Below are 25,462 nucleotides of genomic sequence, written 5' to 3' on the forward strand. Positions count from 1 at the left end.
ATGCACCGAATTGTGGGATGCTTTTACGAAATTCCAAATATTTTTGTGGGAATATCTCGGTGCGTGACAACAACCGAGATTTTTTTCTTTGCATAGTTTCAAATTCGAATTTCTCGGGATTCAAGAGAAATAGCGTAAGAGCTTCACACGCTATGTTAGCTATTATCTGCTGAGTGATACAGTCCAGTTCGTTTGGATGTCTGCGGTAATTCAAAGGTTGTTAATCAAGCAAACAGCTTCAGATTCGTGTTTAATTAACAATTGGTTCATGCTTTAGCATGCACTATCGAGTTATGGAGCTCGTGGGAAGTTTGGAGAGCACGAAAGAAGCGTAAGAGTTGTCCGAGGCAATAGCCGAGGGCAACTCTAGCTTCTTGAGTACTCTCCAAACTTCCCACGTGCTCCATAACTCGATAGTGCACAGCTAAAAACATGAACCAATTGTTTTATAACATAGCCGGTGGAACTGTGCATCAAATCCGACGCGGAAAAACGACAACAATATCAGAAGTGATTGTTCGCGGTAAGCGAAATATTAAGCAAAATAGGAATTGGTTTGATTTCAAATTTTCTGTTGAAAGCTCGAGTTTTATTTTACTGCAGTTTAAATACAAAATTCTTTATTTTTAAAAAAGAAATCACGCTCAAGAATGGAACTTTTACTTAACAATTATTTCCAGATTAAATACAGAATTCTATTAACTACAGAGAAGCAAACGTGCGTTGTTATTGGTTAATTTACAACACGCCACATTTTCAGTATCTGTGAGAAAACGCACAGTTCGCACAAAATTCGAACAAAGAGTCAAAATAGACCGTTGCAAATTGTTTGAGAAAACACTGAAAACAGTATGACAGTAAATGTCAACAAGAGAGGCTAAAATTTGATCCAAGAGTGACGTGGACATTTTGAACGGTGCAGTTGTTGAAGAAAGATCCGAAGCCGCTTGTGGTTTTCTCAGTTGCAGTGGACACAACGATACTGTTTTCCTTCACTTCTTTCTGGATGTTTATGGCGGTGACAGCAAGAGATTCGGATCTGTCGGATGTCAAGCCTTGCGAAAGTACTTCGCTGCAGGTGCGGAGCTGTGATGTCGAGGGCTGCTTGTTGTAGTGTAAAAGACTTTGTTCGCTGTGGTGACCAAAGATTGCCATTACGTGGCGGTTCTGTACACCAGCATTCGACTATAAGGTGATTGCGGTGGCTCTGACTCTGTGGTTGGTGTACATTTTGGAGAGTTTCGCTTCCTCACTGATGATTTTCATCATCCCGTTGAGTTTGTTGCCACCAATTGGTCGGGCGTCGAACCAAACTTCATCGTCATAATTCCACTTAGAATTCTTTCTCGGATACTGAAAGAAAGCATCGCACTGAGGATTGAGTTTGGCCATGTAAAACTTCAAAGCTTTGTATCCGTCGTTCTCTTCAGGTGTTTCATATATTCTTGCCAATTTCTCGCTGCTGGGTACATCACTCACTCCCCCGGGATAGTTTTTTTTTCGCTTCATCATGCGCCATTGTAACAAATCTTCTTCCTGACGCGTCAACTTCAAACTTGAATCTCGTTTTCTTCAGCTGCCTCTGACCTTCTCTTCCTCTCTGACAAAAGACTAAAACAACTTGAAACCACACATTGCGGAGGAAGGCGAGTGGATTACTCAGTGCAATGGTTGGCAAGGTTTTTAACTTCATCAAATCTTCGCTCTCTATGGCTGGCTTGTGGGTGACATTTTCCTCGCCCTGGCGCTTCAAACGGACTATCTGAGCGTTTAACATTTCATTTGATCTCTTAAATCGAGGATCTGAACTCAGTTTGAACCCTCTGCTAAGGGGTGATGCATTCAGGTATCTCTCAAAAGAGTGCCGGAAACCAAGGAGAGAGGATTTGCTGTAGGATTCCCTGGACTTGTTCTTCGCTTCTGCATAGAACCTGCGCAGGTTTGTGCCCAGTTGTCCCACCGTCATGTTTTCCATCGGAGTTTGTATTTGTTTCTCGTTACACCGAGCTAAAATAAAAACAAATTTTTTTTGAGTTTAAAAAAAACCATTTAAAAGTTATTTTCGTGAAGGAAAACCAGACAGAAAGACTGTTATCGCTTCATCTGTAATTTAATGTAATTAAATGTGTTAATACTTTTGCAGACAATTTTTCCTGAGTTTTACTACTTCCGAGAACAACTGTAAATATATATTTAACAATTTTAAAACGGAAAAATTTAAGCTTACCTTTGAAGGTTGAAACAGACCAGTTTTTCATTTGTTTAGTTTTACCAGAGTGTCTTTCTGTCAAAATTTGTTACATTTCATCCCCGGACAGCGAAGCGAATCGTGACTGCGCTTATGCCGAGTCTCCTTTTCCATTGTTTTTTCCTTTTTCTGCCTCATTTAAGAACTCTAGCCCGAGGGAAAAGGTCGGAAAATTGTCGTCGTTTTGGGACTGGTGGGCCGAGTCTCTATTTGTATCCATTATTGTCGCCAAATATATTATTTTTCCCCACGCTAACAATGGCCGCTCGCGGGAAAAAAAAAATTTCTGGCGAAGCGATTTGCTCACTCTATCAGCGTGCACTATCGGGATTTTGAGCACGATTACGTCTACTGAATTTGATTGCGCGGCTCTGCTAGCTATGTTTTAAAGGCTATTGTTTAAGAATTAATATTTCATTAGCTTTACTGTGACAGATAGTTTGCAATGGTTTCTTTTTAAGTAACGCGCTTGGAGCGATTTTCAGGAAGGCACCCAATTTTGCTGACAGCAACTTTAACTTACGCTATCCAAAGATTTCACTTGACTGAATCGGTCGCTACGTGCCTTGCCGGTACAATTTGGGAAAGTTTCAAAATGGCGGGCGGTCGTGGTCTTCGGGCTCCTCGTTCTGTCTGCATTGTTTTGTGTTTTTGCTTCTGTTTTACTGACTGTCGATGGAATTCACGGATTGCACTTTCATCGAAAGGATAGAGGTGGAAAGTCAGGTAATGGACAAAAGGATTAATGAACGGGTGTTAGGGAAGGTATTCTCACAACATGGTGAGAATTTTTCTACCATTTAAAACCAGGTAATTTTTCGAAGGCCAATAAAAATAAGTCTTGCCAACATTTTCTGATAGCAGAGCGAGGTTTGCTAAAAGGTCATGTCGGCGAGCGAAGATTCCTTGGAGGACGGCGGTGAGTAAACATTTAAAGAGGACGTCGAAGAAAGACTGCAGGATCAATAACAGGAAAAAGCGAAACAGAGGTACGCCTTTACACGCGTAAAAAAACAAATTGCTTTACATTGTTGATGAAGAAGACGTTTCAAGTTAAAGAAAAGTCGTCGAAGAAATGGACAAACTAGAAACATGATTTCAGATACGAATGATAGAGCGCAAGTATTTTTGGACGGTCAAAAGGATGAGTTATCGAGCTTGGGAACGGACGTTTCATCGAACATTCACTGACGCCAAGTTGAAAAAAGCATCGAAAAGAAAAGCGAGTTAATCGCAAAGGACGAAATTAAGTCCCAGGGGGAAAGGCTTTAGCGTGAAAAAACAAAAAAGATACTCCATTTTTGAATAAAGGGGGTAATTTCCCGAAGAAACTGTGGTGCTGCGTCGGTGGGAGAGTATAACAGGGTAATTTAGTGTTAACAACTGAGTTGAAAACGTAAATTTGCCACCGTAAAGAATTTAAAGGCTGACGTTTTGAGCGTCGGCCCTTCGTCAGAGCGATTGGAGGAATTGTGGGTTGTGTGTGGGTCTGTGGGCAGAAAATGGAGCTACGCTATTGGTGGGAATATGGTGACGAGAAAACAAGAATAAATTAGTTGAATGAAAAACGTTCGCTGATAACGTGGGGATTACGAGTGCCGATTTGGAAGATAAATTTTTGTTCTAGAGTTTTGCGGCTTTCTAAACTGTCTAGATGTAGGAAAAGGCCTCCAGTCCGGATTCCGCAAATTCTACTCCCCCAAGACCGCCCTCATTCGACTATTCAACCGGCTGTTCCTTGTCTTAGACAAAAACAGAACAACAGGGCTAGATAGACCACGGTCTCCTTCTGACGAAACTGAATGTCTCTGGGATATGTGGCAACGAACTAGACTTACTACGCAACCATCTGAATGGACGCAAGAAGTGCGAAGTCATTGACGGATGTCGCTCCTCCTCAAGAACTGTGACAGCTGGAGTACCACAAGGGAGCATTCTGGGCCCCATCATGTTTCTCCTGTTCATCAACAACCTACCCTTAGCAGCTCAGAGTTCTACCGTCGACATCTGTGCGGATGACACCACTCTCAGTTTCTCATCCGACGTGGCAAATGGACTCCATGGCATCACATCAGCCCTTCAACAAGACCTAGATGACCTTTCGCAGTGGTTGGCTGCCAACAAGCTAGTCACGAAATGTCTCCTAGTGACCGGGAAACACCTTGTAAATAAGATCGTCGATGGTTCATTGAATCTTCATCTTGGGAACTCAAATATAGAATAGGTGGATGGTCAGAAACTCCAAGGGCTTACCACTGACCGACAGCTGAGCATTAATGTTCATGTTGAAAAACTCTGTAAGAGGTTATCCCAAAGAATAACAGTGCCTAGGAAGATAGGAAGATTTCTCCCCATTGAACAGCGCATATTATACTACAACGCAATGATAAAACAACTAATGTTATATGGATTTACTGTTTGGTCGAACATTTCAGTCCAAGTGCAATTTAACTTGAGCCAAACGGCATATTTTATTTTATCTAGTTTTTCGCCTGTATTCTTATAGACCTGTCGACCAGTCTTACAATCCTCGAAGACAATTTTAATTCTAATTATGGTACTTTTAGGATCGAAGGCACTAGTTCATCATTTGAATTACTGTTGTGTGTTACCCTCCTTAAATAAAGTTTTTTATTTATTTATTTACAATCTGTACGAACATTAGACATAGTCGGTTAACTTGTGCGGTTTTCATCGAGTAAAGAAAAGCATTTGACACCAACCATAAAGTTCCGTTAAACAAACTAACAAATCGGCTGAGACTTGTGGTGAGTTTACAGCGTCCTCGTGTATGCAGACGAGCGATAGCTTCACATTTTTTCTTCAGCTTCTCTTCTGTCTGCTATCCAGGCTACCTTATGTCAGGAAACTCCAGGTTGTCGAGCAATGATAACCACCCCCCTCCCCCCCCACGTCCTTTCTTGCCTCTTACCCTTCCTTGAATTAACCAATCGTTATGGCGATAGCTGACCAACCGCATCTGTTTCTTCCCTGGCAACTCATTGCATAATGACTGTGACCCGAGGTTAAGAAACTTTCAAAATTGTTTTTCCGTTTCATCCCGATTAAGAAAGACCTTTTTGGAGCTCAAAATAATAATTAAATATGCTAACACTCGTTTCGATAAACAATAAGCATGTAGCTCATTCAAGCGACAAAATTGGCTTTGGAGTTAAAGATACTTCATTCCCATACGATTCCCATTCCTTCATACGATTTAAAACTTGGAAAAAAAGTCTGTCTGAGTTCAACTCGGGCTTTGCGACGTCGAGGACTCTTTAGAATGGTAAATATTATTAATGTTATATTACGTGTTGATGTGTCCCAATAGTTTTTTTCAAGAGAAGATTTGTTTTAAGATCGTAACATTTTTCAGAGAAGCTAGAGTTGTTTTCGGCTGCGTGTCGAGCAACTCTGACGCTTCTCCCGTGCTCTCTAAACTTCCCGCTACACATGAACCAATTCTTTATGAACCGTTATTTTACCTGGTAGTCGGCACACAGCACTGGCGTCATTATTATACCCACAGTTGTGAATACCCCATCCTCCGTGATTGCATTCAAATATCGATGTCTCGTCTCCTACACACTGTGTGTAAGTCAGCCACATCTGACCAACTCCTTGTCCAAATGCTGCATCTGCAGGTGCTGTCAAAGCTCCATCGTATCCAAACTGACGACTAACTACAGCGTAGTCTACAAGATTCAGTGTGAGTGCAGGAAGGTCTGCATCGGCGAAACCGGCAGACTTATGTAGGGGAGAATCAAGGAACATGACAGGGATATGCAACTCGCCAAGACGCAGACCACCGCCGTTTCAGAGCACGCCCATAACACCGGAAGTCGCACACTCTGGAACGTGGGCGGATCGTGACCCCCATTTCTACACACGCAATGCGAAAGAAGCTATTCACTTAAGAAGTCACCTTAACAATAACTACGGGAAGAGTGAAAATGGAATCCCAGAGGCTTAGATCCCGCGATCAGGAGGAGAGTAGGAGAGTCGTGCCGCAACGGACCATAGAGGGAACCAGATCCGAAGATGCACTAATCGCAGCCGTGGAATTTCATCCAATCATAGCTTAGCAATCAAACCTACTTTACAACAAGTTCTATGCAAATTTTAACTAGATTAACAGAATAGAATGATGTGTTGCTATTTAAGGTGCATTCTATCAAGCTAACGATTGGACGAAAATATTTTTCTCAATTGCTCTGACGAAGAGCTAACGCTCGAAACGTCAGCCTTTTGAATCTTTACGGTGGCCAATTTACGTTTTCAACCCAGTCGTTAACACTAAATTACCTGCTATAATCTCCACGGACGCAGCACCACAGTTTTTTTAGAAACCTACCCCCTTTATTTTTTTTCTTGCGGTGTAAACCAATATTGTTTTCAGTCTTAGTTTTTCAGCTTTGATATATTATTCATTGTGTGTAACCGTCGGAGAGCGCGGAACAAAGACTTTTGAGCTTTTTTATGTCGTGAAAATAGCCGATTTTGGATTCAGAAGAATTTTGTCCGGTTGTATTGAGTTGTGTTTTAGATAAGCAAAATCGTTAGTTGCTTGAATTTCGGGTAGGATCTTCAATTTATGACAACTTAAATTTGTAGTATTCTCTGTAAATTAAACATGTAGCAGGATTGGTCGACAAAGTTAAAGGTAGTAAGTGGAACACTTGGCTACATTTTCTTGTGGCCAAACGACTCTGGGGTTTTGAAAATAGTTCTGAAGTCCTTGCAGATGATGCAACGCCGGCGCTATAAAAGAAGGCACACCAGTTGAACAACATTCGAAGCTTATAAAAGATATCACTGTCGAATTTTCCGCGATTCGAGTGCCTATTCCCGAAAACCATCAAGTTGTGACTTTGCCAGGAGGTTTATCAAGAAGTTTCTCCACCCCTATATAACGTTAGTCTGGATTATATTCAGCAAGCACTCATAAACGAGGAAATTAAAAAAATGGAACTATTCTCCATGTATTTTAGCATTTATTCCCGAAAGGCAATAGATATATCATGGTGTAATGAGCATAAATCGTCATTTTACCTGCGTTTCGGCACACCACACCAGCGTCTTCACTATGTCCACAGTTGTTAACTCCCCATCCGCCATGGCTGCATTCTGATATTGATGTCTCATTTCCTACACATTTAATGCCATCCAGCCATATCTGACCAGTTCCTTGTCCAAATGCTGCAGCATCAGACACTGATAAAGCTCCTTCGAATTCAAGCTCATGACAAACTACATTAGCGTCCTGTAAGTCCCACGAGTTGTCACAAATGGTTCCCCATGTACCATTGTAAAACACTTCAACTCGACCAGAAGATGGTGATTTTATGGGACTCACCAAACGCACTGTTGGTGATATGAAAATACAATCGTACTTAGGCTAATAAACTTTGTTGTTATGTATTTTAGGGGAAACCAGCTAAAGAGTCAACCATATATGTCTGAAGGCACTAAGAACTCGAGATCTTTCCCTTTTGTTTTTTATTTGACACTGTAAACGGTAGCTTCCCCTCGCAGGATATTCACTTCCTTCTTTTCTCCTCTCTTTATTAAATCTCCGACTAACTCTGACACTGTAGAACGTTGACCTCACTCTTACTTAGATACGCTTAATACCAACTATGCAATAAACGCTTTTACACATACATTTATTAAATTTGCAACAGCGAATATTGCATTTCTGGTGTTCTGATTAGTTATCTTAACTTCGGTTATCAGCTCATACTCCGAGTCACCTTGTATGTAAATGAATTGCGCCAACTGTTGCGAAGCTGAAAAAGCTCCAAATATCCAGACGTCCAGGATTTGGTGAAATACAATGAAACAATTATTAAATTCGTGGTTGTTGGATACGAGCCTATTTATAGGCAACTCGGTGCTACGCGTCCCGTTGACTATTATCATCTCAGATCTAACGCCCGTTCATGGAATAGTTGTTAAATGTATGCGATCGGTAGGAATGGGTGGTCATGCGGGTCAACTCGCCTTGGAAGATTAAATAGTTCTTGTTAGAGCATTAAGCCAAATTCTTTCACGAGGATCTTACTAATGAACAACAACGAACCTAATGCTGCTGATCTGCCAATTAATCTTTGAGTGCGAAAGCCAAAAAAAGAACTTTGGTGTTAGTCCACAAGGAAGTCTTTTGATGAACTAATCACAACCCCTGGCGGAAATTGGACAAGACGGTCAAAATCAGAAAAATCATCGTACTAGCCAACACCCGAATTACCAACAAGCTCATGGGCTTTAACGGGAACCCCCCTAAATAAGTCTTTTAGGTGAACTTACAATTACAACTACAAATTTTTTTTACTTTTAATGATTTCTCGCCGCCTTACCTGCAGGTCGACAAACTACGCCAACGTCATGATAATGATTACAGTCATGAACTCCCCATCCTAAGTGAGAGCATTCTGATATTGATGTCTCATTTCCTCGGCATTGCAAATCATCCAACCATATCTGGCCTACTCTTTTTCCAAGTGATGCCCATGCCCATGCCCATGCGAACGCTGTTAAAGCGCCATCGAATCCAAGCTGGCGGCAAACTACTTCAGCGTCCCTCACGTCCCATGAGTTTCGACAAATGGTTCCCCATGTACCACTGTGTTGCACCTCAACACGACCAGAAGATGGGTAATTAAAAGGGTTTACCAAACGAACAGCTGTGTAAGTGGAAATAAAAGGGAGCGTTTAAAAAGGCTTAATCAAAGAGTAATTCTAATTTACCTTTTCAAATAGTTCTGGTAAGGTAATGAGCAAATTAGAAACCGCGCCCTCTAAAATCCCTTTAGACCCAAGACTTACTTAAATTTTTAAACAAATCACGTTCCCAACATCACTTGTCCCAGACTGTGAACAACCGAACTCACATCACTGTACTTCTACAAACAACACCAATTTCTTGTTATTTTAAAAGCGTCCATTTCAAAATTTATCTGAAAAAAAAAATTAAAAAAAACCCCTCAAAATAAAAAAAACATGACAATCACGATGAATTCCCATCAAGCTTCTCGTCAATATCGTAAAAAGATCGTGGTTATCGGCCGTGAGGACGATGCTTTGTTAGAGAACGGACGCCTTCGATACTTATCCACCAATAACGATGATACCTGGTGATTAACTCGCTCTATTGAGTTAGAAAGAGCCTAAAAAGCAGCTAGAGCAAGAAATTTTTAAAGGGAAAACACGAGACCGAATGAAGTAATTCTTCCAGTTCGAGAGGTTGCAGAGAAAGTAAATAAGACCCACGCTAAGCGCAAGAACGCCTAGTTGATCTATTCTGATTCCCTGACGACAATGTCATCTGCACATGTAGGAAGACATGAACTGAACGGTCTCTGAACATTGCGAAGATATCATGTTTTAGTTACACGATCAATAAAATGCATGAAAAAATCCAGCATGCTCATTGGCTGAGAACTAGTCAGTTCAACCCAAACAGTGTGGACAGTTGAAATTGAGTGCAAAAAGTTCAAATTAAAGTAATTGACGGAAAATTCGTGGGGGCAAGATAAAACAAAATGGCGGACGGGTTGAGGGAAAGTAACAACGTTATAATTCAGAGATTGAAGGAGAAGCAAGGAAGAGGAACACCCAAAAAAGCGCAAAATATTATGACTAGAGTATTAAAAAGCACCTAACAGAGGCCTTGAGCAAAGTACACCCCGGCAACCGTTCGTAAGAGAGACTGGGAACATTTCGAGCGTTCTATCCTTCGTGTAATGTTACTGCTATTTACCCATACCTAGCAGAGGAAGAATGCAAAAGCTCGATTATTCGTAACAAAGAGCTCGAAATTAAAAGCTGCAACCAAGTTCGTGAGGAAAAGACTAATTGCTCATGCAGCAAGGCAAAGGCAAGCGTCCGAAGAAGGCGAGAAGTAAAAGAACAACAAATGAATGTTACGCTATCAAATGTCAATGGGAACTAACTATCGAGCACACCACGCTCGGCGGAAGGCACGACGGAATTCTGTCTCTACTCTTCTGCACTGTTTACATTCTTCTCTTCTTCTCTACTTTCCACTGATTAGCTCTAGAGAACATGTTTACATATTCACCATTGATATACATGAGTGGGTATGCTAGTAGACAAACTATGTACGTCAATTTGTGGAAGTTAGCCGACACTGTCGCATTTAGGAAACTCATTGCGGACAGCTTAAACCTAAATAACTTCGGAATTCGAGTTCATACAGTCACTTCATTCCAAATATAAACGAAATACTACATCATACTGAACCAAATAACTAACTGACTAACTTCACTAACTAAACTAACAGGAAAATGAGCCGTATGGAAAAAAATAAGTTGGAAAGTGAAGTCTTGAAGTACTTGTCCATACAGTTTGGGGGCTCCTGACCCAGCATTTTGGTCTTGGTCTTTACAGTTCAAGATTTTTTATTTAGATTGGATGAAAAAAACAAAGAGCACGTTGAATTCATTAAGAACCCGAGAAAAACACAACAGTCCGGACTGTCCGCAAAGCTCAAAGGCGTTCTTCCAAGATTGTTCGCAACTGTAGAAGAAAGAATTCCCGTTGCAATCCTCAAAGATTTTTTATGGCGTTGTACTCTCAAAATGCATAAAACTGGTCTACTTTATCTTTCTTGAGAGCAAATTTTTTCCTTGCAAGACTATTGCAAGCGACAGCCGATGGGAGTGAAGAAAATTAACGACGTGATGAAGTCGGTCATTAAAGGAACAACCCTGGAAGAAACAGTGAAAACCGTATCCAATTACAGCGCCAGGAAAACTGTTTAAGTTAAAGACAACAGGCCTAAAGCGAAAGTCTATCGTCAAAATAACCGGCCACAGAAACGAATAGTTACTGAATGGTTTTTAGGAAGAATATCAAAGAATACAACGGCAGTTCTCCCACGCTATCAGCCACGAAAAATCAACATTCCGCTAGCTCGAGGAGATAGCCTTACTTACAACTTCAACCGAACAGCTTTCGGGTTTCAGATGACAAGTTATATATCTGGCCAGAATGATCAACGTCAGTGTTTCATAAACATAAACCATTTCCACCATTACCAAGTCACTTTCAACATGGGAAACACAGCAGCTCCTGAAAAGCCACACTTAGCTACACTATATGAGGAGGACGGTATTTCTGGTTTATCTCTAGAAAAGCTTCAAACTTTTGATCGATTTCGTCTTAATTAGAATCGACTACAAACATTGATAAGACGAGTTCTTAGAATAAACAAGTTTATAACGAGTAGTACCAGTACTCATTAAGGATATACCCTGAACAGCACTCCAATTAAGCGGCAATTTTTTGGTCGCCATGATCAATTGAAAAACAAGTTGTCACTTTCAAGCAATAACCTTGATGTAGACGGAACCAGCGAGCCATGACACGGAATAGGCACGACTAAATATGAAAACAGAGTCATTGTTTTCCATGTATATTATTAACAAATAATCATATGATCTATCTCTATTGCACTCAAAATCTTGTGATTACCTTTAGAAATTGCCGCATTTCGTTGATGTCTATGACAACAAATGATAATCTAATACGTACCTGCGGGTCGGCACACAACACCAGCGTTACTATTCTGTCCACAGTTGTGAACTCCCCATCCTCTGTGGGAACACTGCGATATCAAAATCTCATTTCCTACACAATTTACGTCATCCAGCCATATCTGGCCAGGTCCATATCCAAATGCGGAATCACCAGGTGCTGATAAAGCTCCTTCGTATCCAAGCTGATGGCAAACTACCTCAGCGTCTTGTAAGTCCCATGAGCCGTCACAAATGGTTCCCCACGTACCATTGTACAACACTTCAACTCGACCAGAAGATAGCGAAGGGCCACGACTTACTAGACGAACTGTTTGTGTGAGGAAAAAAAGTTTGCTAAAATCCATGATAAAGCCGGTCGACACATAACATTCATGTGGCCAATTTCAGAGAGAGTTAAAAAATTAGATTTAAAATATAGGGTAGTTTGCCTGGATACTCCCCTTCGATCATTTAGTGTCTCACAATCAGTGAAAAAATTGTACTGGGAGAGAGATCTGGGGGGGGGGGGGGGATCTTGGGTGATCATTAAAAAGGGAACGAAGACAAATAATTGTTATGTTATCCTATAACTATTGGTTACACCAAAATTTTTTTCGCGTTGGTTCATTCATTCTTTCCACGGACGGAGCAATTCAAAAGTGAAGGGAAGAAATGAGGTTTCCCTGATTTTACTGAGATTGTTACGCCTCTGTATACATTCATTATTGCTTTACCTGCGGGTCGGCAAACTACACTAGCGTCATAACTATGCTGGCAGTAGTGAACTCCCCATCCCATGTGATTGCACTGTGATATTGATGTCTCATTTCCTACACATTGCACATGACTTAGCCATATTTGTCCTGCCCCTCGTCCAAATATTGCTCTTCCTGGTGCAGATAAAGCTCCATCGTATCCAAGCTGGCGACAAACTACAGTAGCGTCCTGTAAGTCCCATGAGTAGTCACAAATGGTTCCCCATACACCTTTGTATTGCACCTCAACTCGACCGGAGGATGGCGAATTGGTGGAACTCATTAAACGAACTGTTGATAATAAATACGTAGAGAATATTCTGAGTAGTTGAACTCCATAGTTGTTCGCCAATTCTCTGCATGAATAGAACCAATCAGTAAATTGTGAACCATACATCTGAGCAAGAGAAAATCATGATAATAGGAAAATATTTTCTCTTGATCTAAGTAATGAAGGAACCCTATTAGTTATTTTTTAAGTATAGGGTAGAGTTGTCCTCTTCTAATAGAATAATGAGATATAATCCCTGGTGGCAGCCCTCAGCGATGAATTTATGGTGAAGGTAATGAGTCATATATTATAGCTAAGGTTCATCAAGACCTGAGGCAGCCAGCTCATAACCATCTCAGTTAGCAAAGCAGGGCCAGTGGCATAGTGGAATTTGCTGTAACGATAATGATGCGTAAGTTAAACAAACCCATTAGCTCAGGGTGAGAAAATACCTCGTCTTACTAAACATGATAAATACTTCAACATCAGGTGTAGATAGCAGTGCCGCCAAAAAAACTACTGAATAACCATAATTCACGCAATCAAAACATTGCCAGAGACGTGAAGTCCCCTGAACCCACAAAAATGGAAAACTACGCCCTTAAGAAGACGGACAAGACATGGTCGCACCGCCCACGACCTGCCTGAACTGAAAATGGAGGGTATGGTCCGAAGGAGACCATTGAATTTTGTACTAAGAAATACGTTGAAGTGCGCGGCAAAGAAATGCCAGCTTTGATAAGCCATGTTATCAGACAGATGTTAAGCGTTCCTGGGCATATCCCCATACCCATCAAAAATCAAGTCAGGATCAATTTCCTAGGAAATGGGGCCTAAACATCGATTCTTATCACCGCATCAGCATAACTCGCTCAAACGCAATTAGAAATTTTTAGATTTTTTGGCGGAATAGCGTGTCTTGTTTGCTCTAAATGGTACATGCTTGTTCCAATAGACGATGGTAAGAAAAGTTAGCAATAAGGAACTGTTGAGGACCATTCGAGGAATGAATGCTGCATTAAAGCACTGAAATTAGATTGAAAAGGAACGAATTTGGTTAAGAGTGTACCCAAATTTAATTTGCGAAGTGGGGGAGCTTTTTATGTGATTTAAAAATTCACTTATGAATTAGGGAAATCCAACGAAGACAACTTGTAGACTTTTAACTCTCTTTTTCAATAAATGCAATTGCCTGTAACTAAGTACAATAATGTACATGGGTTTACAAAATAGGGCATTTCACGCGTGAAGTTTAAAAAGTGATCAATACAGCTTTCCATTATAGGTATGGAAAGTAAATCAAAGTGCTCTATGAGCAAACTCGTGAATTGACACATGATTTTTTGGATTATGTTTAATGTTATCTGGTTTAGGGAATTTTGTGATTGATTGTCGTATCTAGAGTACAAGCAGTAGTTCAGTGTTCGCTAATGTAGCAAAGAAACAAAGTAACGTTGGGATAAGAAGGCATTACAATTGAAATGATCATGCTATTACATTTGACAAGGGTGGATGATGTCATGTGTTTTAAACGTATATCATTTTTGTTTCTGGTTCAAAAGAAAAGGTTGGAAGTAAATGTGGGTGAAAAGTGAAATTTACTGTCTATCATTGTTAAAATTAGAAAATCAAGGCAATACTGTCTTAATGAAAACATTAATGATTCCCTCTTTATCAAATGAGACAAACGGGAACGAGTTTTGAGTGATATTTCTGAGCCAAGACTGCCACCGTCATTTTGGATCTCCGCCTGGGTAGATTTTAGTCACGTGCTAGGCAACGTATAATCACTAACAAGATAGAATTTCATTTCAGGCCTATTTATCAATTTTGCGGTGTATAACTTTCGCATTTTAGTACTTAATACGTATTTTGAATCTTCAAATTGTCTTGAAACTTAAAAGAAAATTGTTCGTTAAAAATTCACTGAAAATCGGTAGCTAAAATTGTTTGTTTAGGTGTAATTTGATTATCGTGTAAATTTGTAATTACGTCAGTCGCCGGCATCTTTTGTTGCTTCACACAGGAAAAACACACGATACGAAATGTAATGATCGTTTTTAACTCGTGAATTGCGCGCATGCGCAAGAGCGAGTTATAGATACGATGTGGGGAATGGAATTCGCTCGCTCGCTCGCTCGCTCGCTCGCTCGCTCGATTGGTCGATTCCTGTAAACTTTTTTTAGATTTTAGGCTTTTGAGTGCATTTTATAGTTTTTGGCGAGCAATAAACAGACGAAATGGCGACCTTTGTTGCTAAGAATAGTGGTGGGGTGAAAAAGAAGCCAATGATAATCTTGAAAGAGTTTTTTTTTCGTTTTAGTTTCAACAAGCGGCGCCAGCGACTGGCAGGCATGCAAGGATTCACACTGAAATAACAGAACAACCTTCGTTTTTCATAAAATTGTAATTTACAATCCTTGAACTTGAAAACAATCCCAAGATTCATTGAAAATATCACTTACTGCGAAGCGCTCGGAGTTTACAGATGTTCAAAAGCTTTTTCTGTTATAGCGTGAGATTGAGGACAAAGTTGATCATTACGTTTCGTCGCGTGTGTTTTTCCTGTGTGAAGCAACAAAAGATGCCGACGACTGACGAAATAACAAGTTAACACGAAAATCAGATAACACCTAAACAAACAATTTTAGCTACCGATTTCAGTGAATTTTTAAAGAAAAATTTTCTTTTAAGTTTTTAAGACAAATTGAAGATTCCATATAGATACAACGTACTAAAATGCGAAAGTTACACACCACGAAATTGATAACTAGGCCTGAAATGAAATTCTATCTTGTTATTGATTATACGTTGCCTAGCACGTGACTTAAATCTACCCAGGCGGAGATCCAAAATGACGGTGGCAGGCTTGGCTTAATTATATCACTCAAAACTCGTTCCCGTTTGTCTCATTTGATAAAGAGGGAATCGTTAATGTTTTCATTAAGACAGTATTGCCTTGATTTTCTAATATTTACAACGAAAGACAGTAAATTTCACTTTTCTCCCACATTTACTTCCAACCTTTTCTTTTGAACCAGAAACAAAAATGATAGACGTTTAAAACACATGACATCATCCACCTTGTCAAATGTAATAGCATGATCATTTCAATTGTAATGCCTTCTTATCCCAACGTTACTTTGTTTCTTTGCTACATTAGCGAACACTGAACTACTGCTCGTACTCTAGATATGACAATCAACCACAAAATTCCCTAAACCAGATAACATTAAACATAATCTAAAAAAATCATGTGTCAATTCACGAGTTTGCTCACAGAGCACTTTGATTGTCCTCAATCTCACGCCATATCAGAAAAAGCTTTTGAACATCTGTAAACTCCGTGCGCTTCGCAAGTGATATTTGCAATGAATCTTCGGATTGTTTTCAAGTTCAAGGATTGTGAATTACAATTTTATGAAAAACGAAGATTGTTCTGTTATTTGAGTATGAATCCTTGCATGCCTGCCGGTCACTGGCGCTGCTTGTTGAAACTAAAACGAAAAAAAAACCACTCTTTTAAGATTATCATTGGCTTCTTTTCTACCCCACCACTGTTCTTAGCAACAAAGGTCGCCATTTCGTTTGTTTATTGCTCGCCAAAAACTATCAAATGCACTCAAAAGCCTACAATCGAAAAAAAGTTTACAGGACTCGACCAATCGAGCAAGCGAGCGAGTGCTATTCCCTACATCGTATCTATAACTCGCTCTTGCGCATGCGCGTAATTCACGAGTTAAAAATGAGTTTTGAAACTTTACGATAAGTTTACGGCTCGGAAGGAAGGTCATCCTGTTGGGGCGATTAGCTGTAACATGCTTTACTGAACAAACAATATGTATTGTGAGTAAACTAAACTCGGAATGCTTGCTTGACTAATGGTAGCGGGAAGAAATTCGTCTCTAATTTCCAGATATCTGCGGCAACTGGACTTCGGAAAGACTGAGAGACAATACTTGCTTTCATTCGTCTTTAATGCTTCAAAATACTACAAAATGTAAGTTAATGTAAATCTCGAATGTAAAACGTGATTTTAGAAGCTTGGATTCTTTAAATCTCGAGATATTAGTCTCGAAGGTAACTCATAACTACCTCATCGATGGTTAGATGCGAGCAATAAATCAGGCCCCGGTTGTTCGAAAGTTTGAATGAAACTCTGTTCGGTAGATAACGCTATAGGTTTTGCTCTCACTTATCAACCAGATAGCAATTTATCCGTTTGATAGCGTTGTCCGACCTTTATACAACTGGGCCCTGGTCTAAAGTAAGTGAACATTACTCACGTAAGTAAATAACAACACGTGTATTTGACGTGTCTCAATTGTCTTATTATCTGCTTCATCATTTAATTTAAAATTTATCAGTTGTCTTTACACAGAGATGACAATAATCCTTACTTGATTTAAATTCTTGGCTAATTTTACCTAAAAATAAAACTCTGACTAAAGGTGAGCGCTGGCTCAATCCAGTAGCTGGTTCACCTAAAGTGATAGGTCATTTTGCACGAACGGACACATAACACTCGAATGACAAAAAAAGTTTGCAGCTCTGATGGTGACCACCGTCGAGGTTTTCGAAACGCAGTCTCTAATACCGGCAACAGTTTTTCTCAAGGCTACCTTCATCCTGACGATCAGACCAAATGATTTAAAGTTTACTTATCATTCGGGCAAATTCTTATGATAATGCTTAAGTTGACGCACTGTAGCACTTACCAGTAACACTTGCTGCTTTAGTGAGAGACACCAAAATACCTGAAAGAAAAAACACTTTTTTAAGTTTTCTAGATTGAAATTATTTCTATATCTTGTATTTTATGTAATAAATACAGAATTAAAATAACAAATTATGGAGGGGCAAACTCCACCCAGATTTTACCTCCTCGGCGCGGTCTGAAATTAGCATACTCACATAGACGAGCTTAGGATACTCTTAGCTAATAATTATGTAGATATTCTATCAATAAACGAGACTAAACTCGAAGAAGATACATATGATAATGAAGCCCACATCCCTGGATACGAAATAATTCGTCGTTACAGAATTACAAACGGCGTGGGAGGGGTATCTTTTTATGCAACAAACTCTGGAAATTTTATCATTCGAAATAATCTTTATATGAATGCCCTGAAAACTTCTGCTTGGAAATTCGAAGGCTCAGATCAAAACCGGTTGTAGTTGTCACGTGGAATAGACCACCAGACGCTCCTACTGGCATCTATTCGCCTTTCGAATCTCTTATCGGGAAACTTATCAGTGAAAATGTAGTGTATTTCGCAACGGGAGATCTGAGCGGTAATATGACTTCTTCCCGATTTGACTCAAACTGATGAGTATTGCTGATGTTTACGGACTTAGCGACTCATCTCAGGGCCGATAAGGATCAGACCTGAAGCCCACATCCCTGGATACGAAATAATTCGTCGTTACAGACAGAAAAATTGCCCTGAACTGGATGTCTAATGGAGATAATACAGTAACTTATAGAAATTTCCGGAAATTTGACGGACAAAGCTTTCGAAATGACATCTTATCCCAATCTTGGGAGAACGTTTATGGATTCTCCATTCCAAATTTGTACGCATTTTTGGCCCTAGCTAACAGATCCGCTCCACTGAGGACAAAGCGCGTTCGCTTGCGTAGTTCTCCGTGAATCACATCAGGAGTAAAAGGTTCAATGCATAAACGAGACGTCTTAAATATTAAAACCATTGACCAAAAGCTCCCATTGATTGGGTGTTGTACAAATGACAGTGGAATGTAACTAAAATATAAATAAGATAAGTCAAATCAGCATACTATCAAAAAAGCTTTACAGAGTACAAGGGTGCTTCTCGAAAGACTTAGCAGAAATCAACGAGTTAACGTCCCGGAAATCTGAGAAAACTCCAGTGACGGCACTTTTAGAAGTGAATAAATTGACGATAACTAATCCGAAGGAGATATCAAACGGGTTTAATAACCACTTTTCCACCATTGGTCTAGAACTTGCCTGTGAGATTTACTCGGATGGCTGAGACTACCAAAGACATCCCATGTGCACAGATACACGATTTCATCTCCATGCAACCAATGCAAACAAAGTCTTTTCACTTATGAACAAACCAAACACGTCCAAGGTAACTGGCTTAGACAGAATATCTGCAAGACTTGTTCGGGAGCGCACCGACCTCATTTGCGATAATTTAAATTAAACTATCAGACAGGGTAAACTCCCAGAAGACTGGAAATCTGCTAGAGTCACACCCCTTTTCAAGAAAGGTGATCTAGTCAACGTAAACAATTACCGTTTTATCTCGGTTATCTCAGATTTGGTCAAGGTATTGGAGAGAACAGTTTACGAACTATTATATGCCTATTAAGAGAAGCACGATATAATATGCAAACATCAGTCGGGATTTTGTGCTATTTACTTAATTGTTAAAGCTTTGCTTGAGACAAGTAACTCCTGAGCATATAATATAAACGTTGGTAGGGTCAGCTGGGTTATTTTTCTAGATCAAGAGAAAGCTTTCGATACGGTTGACACAACAACAGTGCTCAGTTAGTGGGTCCCTATATGACAGCCGACTACTAACCAGCGGTGTCCCTCAGGGAACCATCCTCGGTCTACTGTTAATTTTATTATACTTATGTGACATAAATCGGACCTTCCAAATTGTTTGTCAAACTGTGAACCGAGGATGTACGCCAATGACATGCATCTCGCATATGCAGATAATGATGGCGGCAACATTGAATCATGTTTTAATGAAGACCTATTGAATTACATACTTGGTTAAATGCAAACAAACTTACTCTATATATGAATGAGACCGAATTTATACTAATAGGATCTTGCCAAATGCTAAGTATTCTTACTGCTTCCCAATCAGTCACAGTGATTGGTGCTCAAGTGTAACAGGTCTTAACTCCAAATCACTTGGTGTAACAATTGAAGACAAACTCAGCTGGAATTGCCACATCGAAAACCTAACAAAAAAAAGATCGCTTCTGGAATTGGGGCCATGAAACGTGTTAGACACTTGGTTACCTAGATGACCTTTCATCTTATACATCAAGCTTAAATACAGCCTCTCTTGTAACTTTACAAGAAAAGCTGCAAAAATTGCGAATAGAGCGCTCTGACATTCTCACTTATGATGCTGACACTGGCCAATTGTTAGGAATTGGAAAACAGTGGAACATACAAAAAGGCCACCATGGTATTCAAATGCCTACATGGGTTAACTTCGAAATTCTCTGAACGCAATACAAGCTACGACCTGAGGGACTCCAAGAACAAACTCAATGTTCGATTTGCACGCTCAAATTATTTAAAAAATAGTTTCAGTTACAGTGGCACCACAATGTGAGATAGCCTTCCTTTCAAGTCTGGGTGCGCGCAATTCCTCGGGATGTTTACACGAGAAATCAGCAAACCTCTCTCAGGCACGGCATTCGTGAAAGCATCAGTATAGTGTAATTGATATAGTTAAATAATTAATTAGTCAATAGTTTTTAATCCTTTCGTAAATAGCTGATGAATTGCCCGTGATTAAATAAAGTTTATGAAAATAGGGTGGGTGCTGTCGAAAGAGAAACGTAGAGAAATTTTTTGTGGCTTGACTGCGTTAATAAAGGGAGGTAAGTTTCTAAAGAATCTGTGGTGCTGCGTCGGTGGGAAAGTATAACGAGGTAATTTAGCTTTATCAACTGAGTTGATAACGTGAATTGGCCGACGTAAAGAGTTAAAAAGCTGACGTTTCGAGCGTTAGCCCTTCGTCTATCGCAGGGCTGACGCTCGAAACGTCAGCTTTTTAACTCTTTACGTTGGCCAATTTACATTATCAACTCAGGTTATAATACCAAATTACCCTAAACTTCGTTAAGACCTGTATTGTTTATGACTACTCGATGTCACCAGCCAGAAATCACTGTTCCTACTCTTGTAACGTATCTGTGACAGGGGCACTGAAAGCTGGGAGAGTAATCAAGTGGCCCTTATAAACTCGTTTCAGACAAACTTTCGCGCATTCTTCCATTCCCCCTTGTGTTTGGAGGAAGTTATGTTTTTCTAAATACATTACTCATCAGTCCTACATTGCCTCGTATTACCACTTTGTGGTTCATTTACTGGACTGGACTGTATCAGTGTATCCGAAGCGGACTAATAAATGAAATACACGCACAAATTTTTTTTTTTTTAAATTGAAACGATCATCTCTCAGCCAAAGAACGATGTCAATCACTTATCCACTACTTTTAATAGGGGCAGAAGTATATGGATACACCTGTTAAAGCATAAGTATATATATCCCTAATCTCAAAGCACAGCGTTAAAAATACTCCCTTAGAATGTAAAGGTAAACGCTGCAAGCGTTACACTTGTGCGATGGGAGGCAAACAACGAAAAAAGTGTTATTTCGTTAAAAATAAGTTTTGGTTCGTCCTCATGTTAAATAACACTTTTGAATGAGACATGTTATGATTCTTCTCACGATGTGGTCACTTTGGATGTGGATCGTGACGTTTCAGGCAATGAGGTCGATTGAGTACGCGTCACCTTTAAGCTGTTGTGCTTGGATGAAATTATACGGCTGTGATTGGTGCATCTTCAGATCAGGTTCCCTTTGTGATCTGCTGCCACACGGCTCTCCTGCTTTCGTGTTTCAGAGCACGCCGACAACAACGGACACCGCTCGCTCTAGAACGAAGTAAAGTTTATTGATCGTGATCCCCAATTCTGCACACGCAAGGTGAAAGAGGCAATTTACATAAGACTTCACCTTAACAGCATTAATAGGGACAATGGAATAGAGATCTTAGAGGCCTGGATGCCAACGATCAAGAAACACAACAGCAGGAGAGCCGTGCGGCAGCGGATGCACCATGGAATTCCATCCAATCACAGCCGAGAAAAACAGCATGTAAATAACCCGTACTTAATCGATCTCATAGCGCGAGGAAGACTTGCAGTTTGCAGTCGAAACGACTCGATCCACATCTAAAGTGACCAGATATTAAGACAAAAAATGAAAAAATATATTGACAACAGAAATAGGGAAAGAAACGTAGTTTTGCCCATCCCTCCACATTTTAGAAGCTAAATATTTGATGCATCTCTTATAAAATGATTTTCATGAATTTGAAAACTTTCAGGATTTGTTTTCATTACACGTAATGTTTTTTAGTAAGAAGATGACCTGAATGGATCTAATGTTATTTGTTTCAGTTGCACATGCACTCGTAAAACTTTAAATAGTGTTTCTGTTAAAAATGTTGATAAGATGAACTTGCTCCTCTTTAGGAAAGTAATCATGAATGGTTCTGATCCTAGGAGAACGTAATCACATACGAAGGATGAAATTCTGCTGGTTTTTTTTTAATATAGGACATTTAATTGATATCGTTCTTTGGTGATAGAATGATCATTTACATAAGGACAAATGTTTTCGTCGCGTGTGACTGGTCTGTGTTTTACTAATCCGAGCTATGCTCATCCGTGTTTTACCAGTCCGTGTATTTTACTCATCTTCGTTTTACTAATTTAGTTCAGTCCAGTCTAGTCGAGTCCATGATTTACAGTATGTTTTTGTTCTTTCAGTAAACTGATGACTACTCAAGTTGTGATCAGTCACCCACGACCCTCAAGACTTCAGGCGCATGGCTGACGCAATAGATTTATGCCTCAGGAGCGCACCGCACACAAGGTGCGCGACGAAGAGTAAGGTCAAATCAAATGAAATCTGTACATCTCAAAACATGATAAATGAGCTGCTAAATATTTGTAAAATATAGCCACGACGGTTTGCGAAATAAACTCAAAGAAAGAATAAAATTGCTTAAAAAGGTAAAACAAAATGAAACCTTTAAAACCCTAAAACATGGCTATATGTGTAACATATAGCCGTATGGCAGCTAAATAGATACGCGAAAATCAGCATGAAGACAAGCATTAAAAAAGACAGCTTAAGACTACATTTGGCTTCTGCTATAGCACAATTTGGTAACAAGTAGTAATATTAACAATAATAATAATAATGATAACAAAAGTAGTATAATAATAATTAAAAGTGGCTAGCTTGAAAGGCTCATGTTTCCCGGCATAGGATAAGATATAGACTGGACCATTGGACCCCCGGACTATTGGACTATTATTTGGACTATTTTTTTGGGACCATTTGTTTGGACCATTTTATTGCGGTGGGGTGGGGGGGAAAGAGGTAGACCATTATTATTTAGGGAGGGGTGGGATGCAGTCTATCAGTACTCAGGGGGGGTGGGAGGCATACTGTGGGGTGGAGGACGAACTTTTAGTAGGCAGAGAGGGGTGGGAGGTAGTTGTATTCGCAAATGCTACTGATTAATAGAGTTTTTGTTAGATCACAGAAATTATTTTGAGCGGATTTTCGACTAACTATTTTTATGTCAAAATTTTTGCGCTGGGTCGTAGCCTTTCCTTATTTTTTGTCATACGAATGCGAAACCAGCACCTAAACACTGGACTAAAATTGTTATTGAAAATATCGCCAATTCTCGTTTTCGGTCCTCCAGTGTTGGGTCACGCGTATGCCCTCAAAGTCGACTTGTGTTAGTGCTAAATGATACTCACTGGTTAGCATGAATCACCCAACAGATGCTTCACGTTTCCCTTTGTGAATACAGTATATCATTGCGAAATTTATCTACCTTCCTTTTGTCATTAATCTTAACACACGACAGAGATCACGCATCAAAATATTTCCATATCTGTCGTTTGAGACAGATTTGTCGATTTAAAGACTTTGAAGCCCGTTTCCTTCCATTCAAGTATTCTTCTGTACTTTCTACAAAGGTTCTCGAGCTTGTTACGGAAGCTCGAGGAAATAGAGACTTTGACAAGAAAACAAGCGGGAGCTAAGTATAAAAGAAAGACGAATAAATTGAGGAGTCAGCCACTTAAAACTGCCCAGACATGCACCGCCTGCGGTGCTTATTCGAGTAAATAAGGAAATTGTTCAGTAGTTACGAGAGAGAGGGGAGAGCCAAACATTGTGTTACTGTTGTCAAAATGGTCGAATTTTCGCGTTTTCGAACTGTCCATGGAAAATAATTTCGCTAATTCACTGATAAGCTCCTCTTCTGCTGTGGCACCCTATCATTATGTAAGCCGCATGACACTCACTTTTCGATCATGTTCCAGTCAGTCGTAAGCAACCTTTTGGTGAATAAATATCTACTTGTTTAACAGAACTTGGCTTCCTAGAAGGCCCTTCGTTCCACTTTCGAGTTAATGACGATTTCAGTGAGCCTTGAATGAAACTCAAAGGCGTACACAGGGGCAAATACAATGTGGCGCAGCTTTCAATAATTTGTTTGTCCGAGGTAAGATTTAGCTAATTAACTAATTAAAAGATGAGCCTGTATTGCTGATGGGTGATGAACGTGCAGTGGATTTGCACTAAGACAGTTTAATTCTTAACTCAAAGTTAATTTTTATCGCGTGATAGCATATTCAAACTTCGCCCTCATTACAATGATCATGCGATGGACATCTCGAGTCACAAACTGATTTGTTTAAAATTCATTAACAAAAAGAAGTTATCATGAAAGAATTGCTTACCTCCAAGAAGAAACATAAACACTCCAAGCTTCATTCCGAATACGTTGAAGATCCTGATAAGTCGCATTCCACAATAGTTTCCTGGTACAGCAGACATATTCAGCCTTGAGGGCGTACAATAATAAGACTGTTGTTTAATCATTCAGTGGAACCAATGTTTGTCTTAAAACGTCTGTAACATATGCAAATCAGTCCATTTGTGACGATATATTTATTATCGGCGTATGAAATTAAAAGTAGCAGATTTCAGAAGGAAATATTTTGTTTGAAAAACATAATGAGGGTATTGAGTAAGTTATGTATTGTGTGCTTGTTCTAAGCTAGTGTCTTATTCGCTTAAACTTGTCGAGAAGATAAGACAACCTCGGTTTTAGAAATAAAAAATGTAACGTAAATCAAAATACGATAGCTCAAGATTTCGTTGAAAGCTTGTAATCATCCCTCGGGTGGGCTCGCAGTTATTTCTCTTATGGTTCTGAAAAAGAGTTCTAACTCGCTCAGCAATTTGATTGTTCAGAGTCAATAAAAAGGCATTTAAAAATCAAGCTAAATGGTCGGTTTAGAAGTGAGATAGAGCTTGTATTAGGTACCAAATTGGATAATGTTGCATTTGCAAACGCTATTGCTACTAAAACCATAACCCGAGAGGTGATTTATTTGAATCAACAATTATAAGATTTTCCCGTCCCAACAAACTCTCAGATGACAGTTCTTTAATGCTTCTTATTTTGTTGAGTATGGGGAAATTAGGAAACTCAGCCATCTAGAGAATTTTTCAAAGCCAACAAAATTATACGGGTCCATGGGGCAAGTGCAATTCATTGTCTTTGATAGATTTATAAGTGCTTATTTACATCAAATTGAACTCGAAATCATTTTGTTACGTATTGATAATTTACCTGAAAAATGGATATAAAAAACTGCGATGACCGGAGATCGCCATGATTAGCTAGCCGCGATGGATCCGTTAGCATGATCACACTCACTCTGACACCGTCATGATTTAAGTATGAATTTTAACAGTTACGCCAGTTGGCCATATTTTTCATCATTCCTGTT

The 25,462-nt window shown here is 39.6% G+C and overlaps 1 protein-coding gene and 1 pseudogene across 2 annotated transcripts in view; both read right to left on the reverse strand.

Annotated features, from left to right (window-relative positions):
- The window catches only part of LOC113671737 (scavenger receptor cysteine-rich domain-containing protein DMBT1), a 38,343-nt gene extending 13,770 nt beyond the window's left edge, over positions 1 to 24,573 (reverse strand). Inside the window, exons 1-6 of the mRNA XM_089210835.1 lie at positions 24,404 to 24,573; positions 17,535 to 17,573; positions 12,525 to 12,836; positions 11,807 to 12,118; positions 8,608 to 8,934; positions 7,301 to 7,612 (exon numbers count right to left, since the gene is read on the reverse strand). Of these exons, the coding sequence (XP_089066961.1) occupies positions 7,301 to 7,612; positions 8,608 to 8,934; positions 11,807 to 12,118; positions 12,525 to 12,836; positions 17,535 to 17,573; positions 24,404 to 24,545 (1,444 nt within the window). The 5' untranslated portion in view covers positions 24,546 to 24,573. The remainder of the gene's footprint in view (positions 1 to 7,300; positions 7,613 to 8,607; positions 8,935 to 11,806; positions 12,119 to 12,524; positions 12,837 to 17,534; positions 17,574 to 24,403) is intronic.
- On the reverse strand, positions 568 to 1,984 carry LOC149044107 (uncharacterized; annotated as a pseudogene). Its single transcript, XR_016187407.1, has one exon. The product of XR_016187407.1 is annotated as an uncharacterized LOC149044107 (transcript).
- Positions 24,574 to 25,462: the final 889 nt, after the last annotated feature.

The sequence above is a fragment of the Pocillopora damicornis genome, chromosome 6 (genome assembly GCF_964200805.1).
Source record: "Pocillopora damicornis chromosome 6, jaPocDami1.2, whole genome shotgun sequence".
Lineage (NCBI taxonomy): Eukaryota > Metazoa > Cnidaria > Anthozoa > Scleractinia > Pocilloporidae > Pocillopora > Pocillopora damicornis.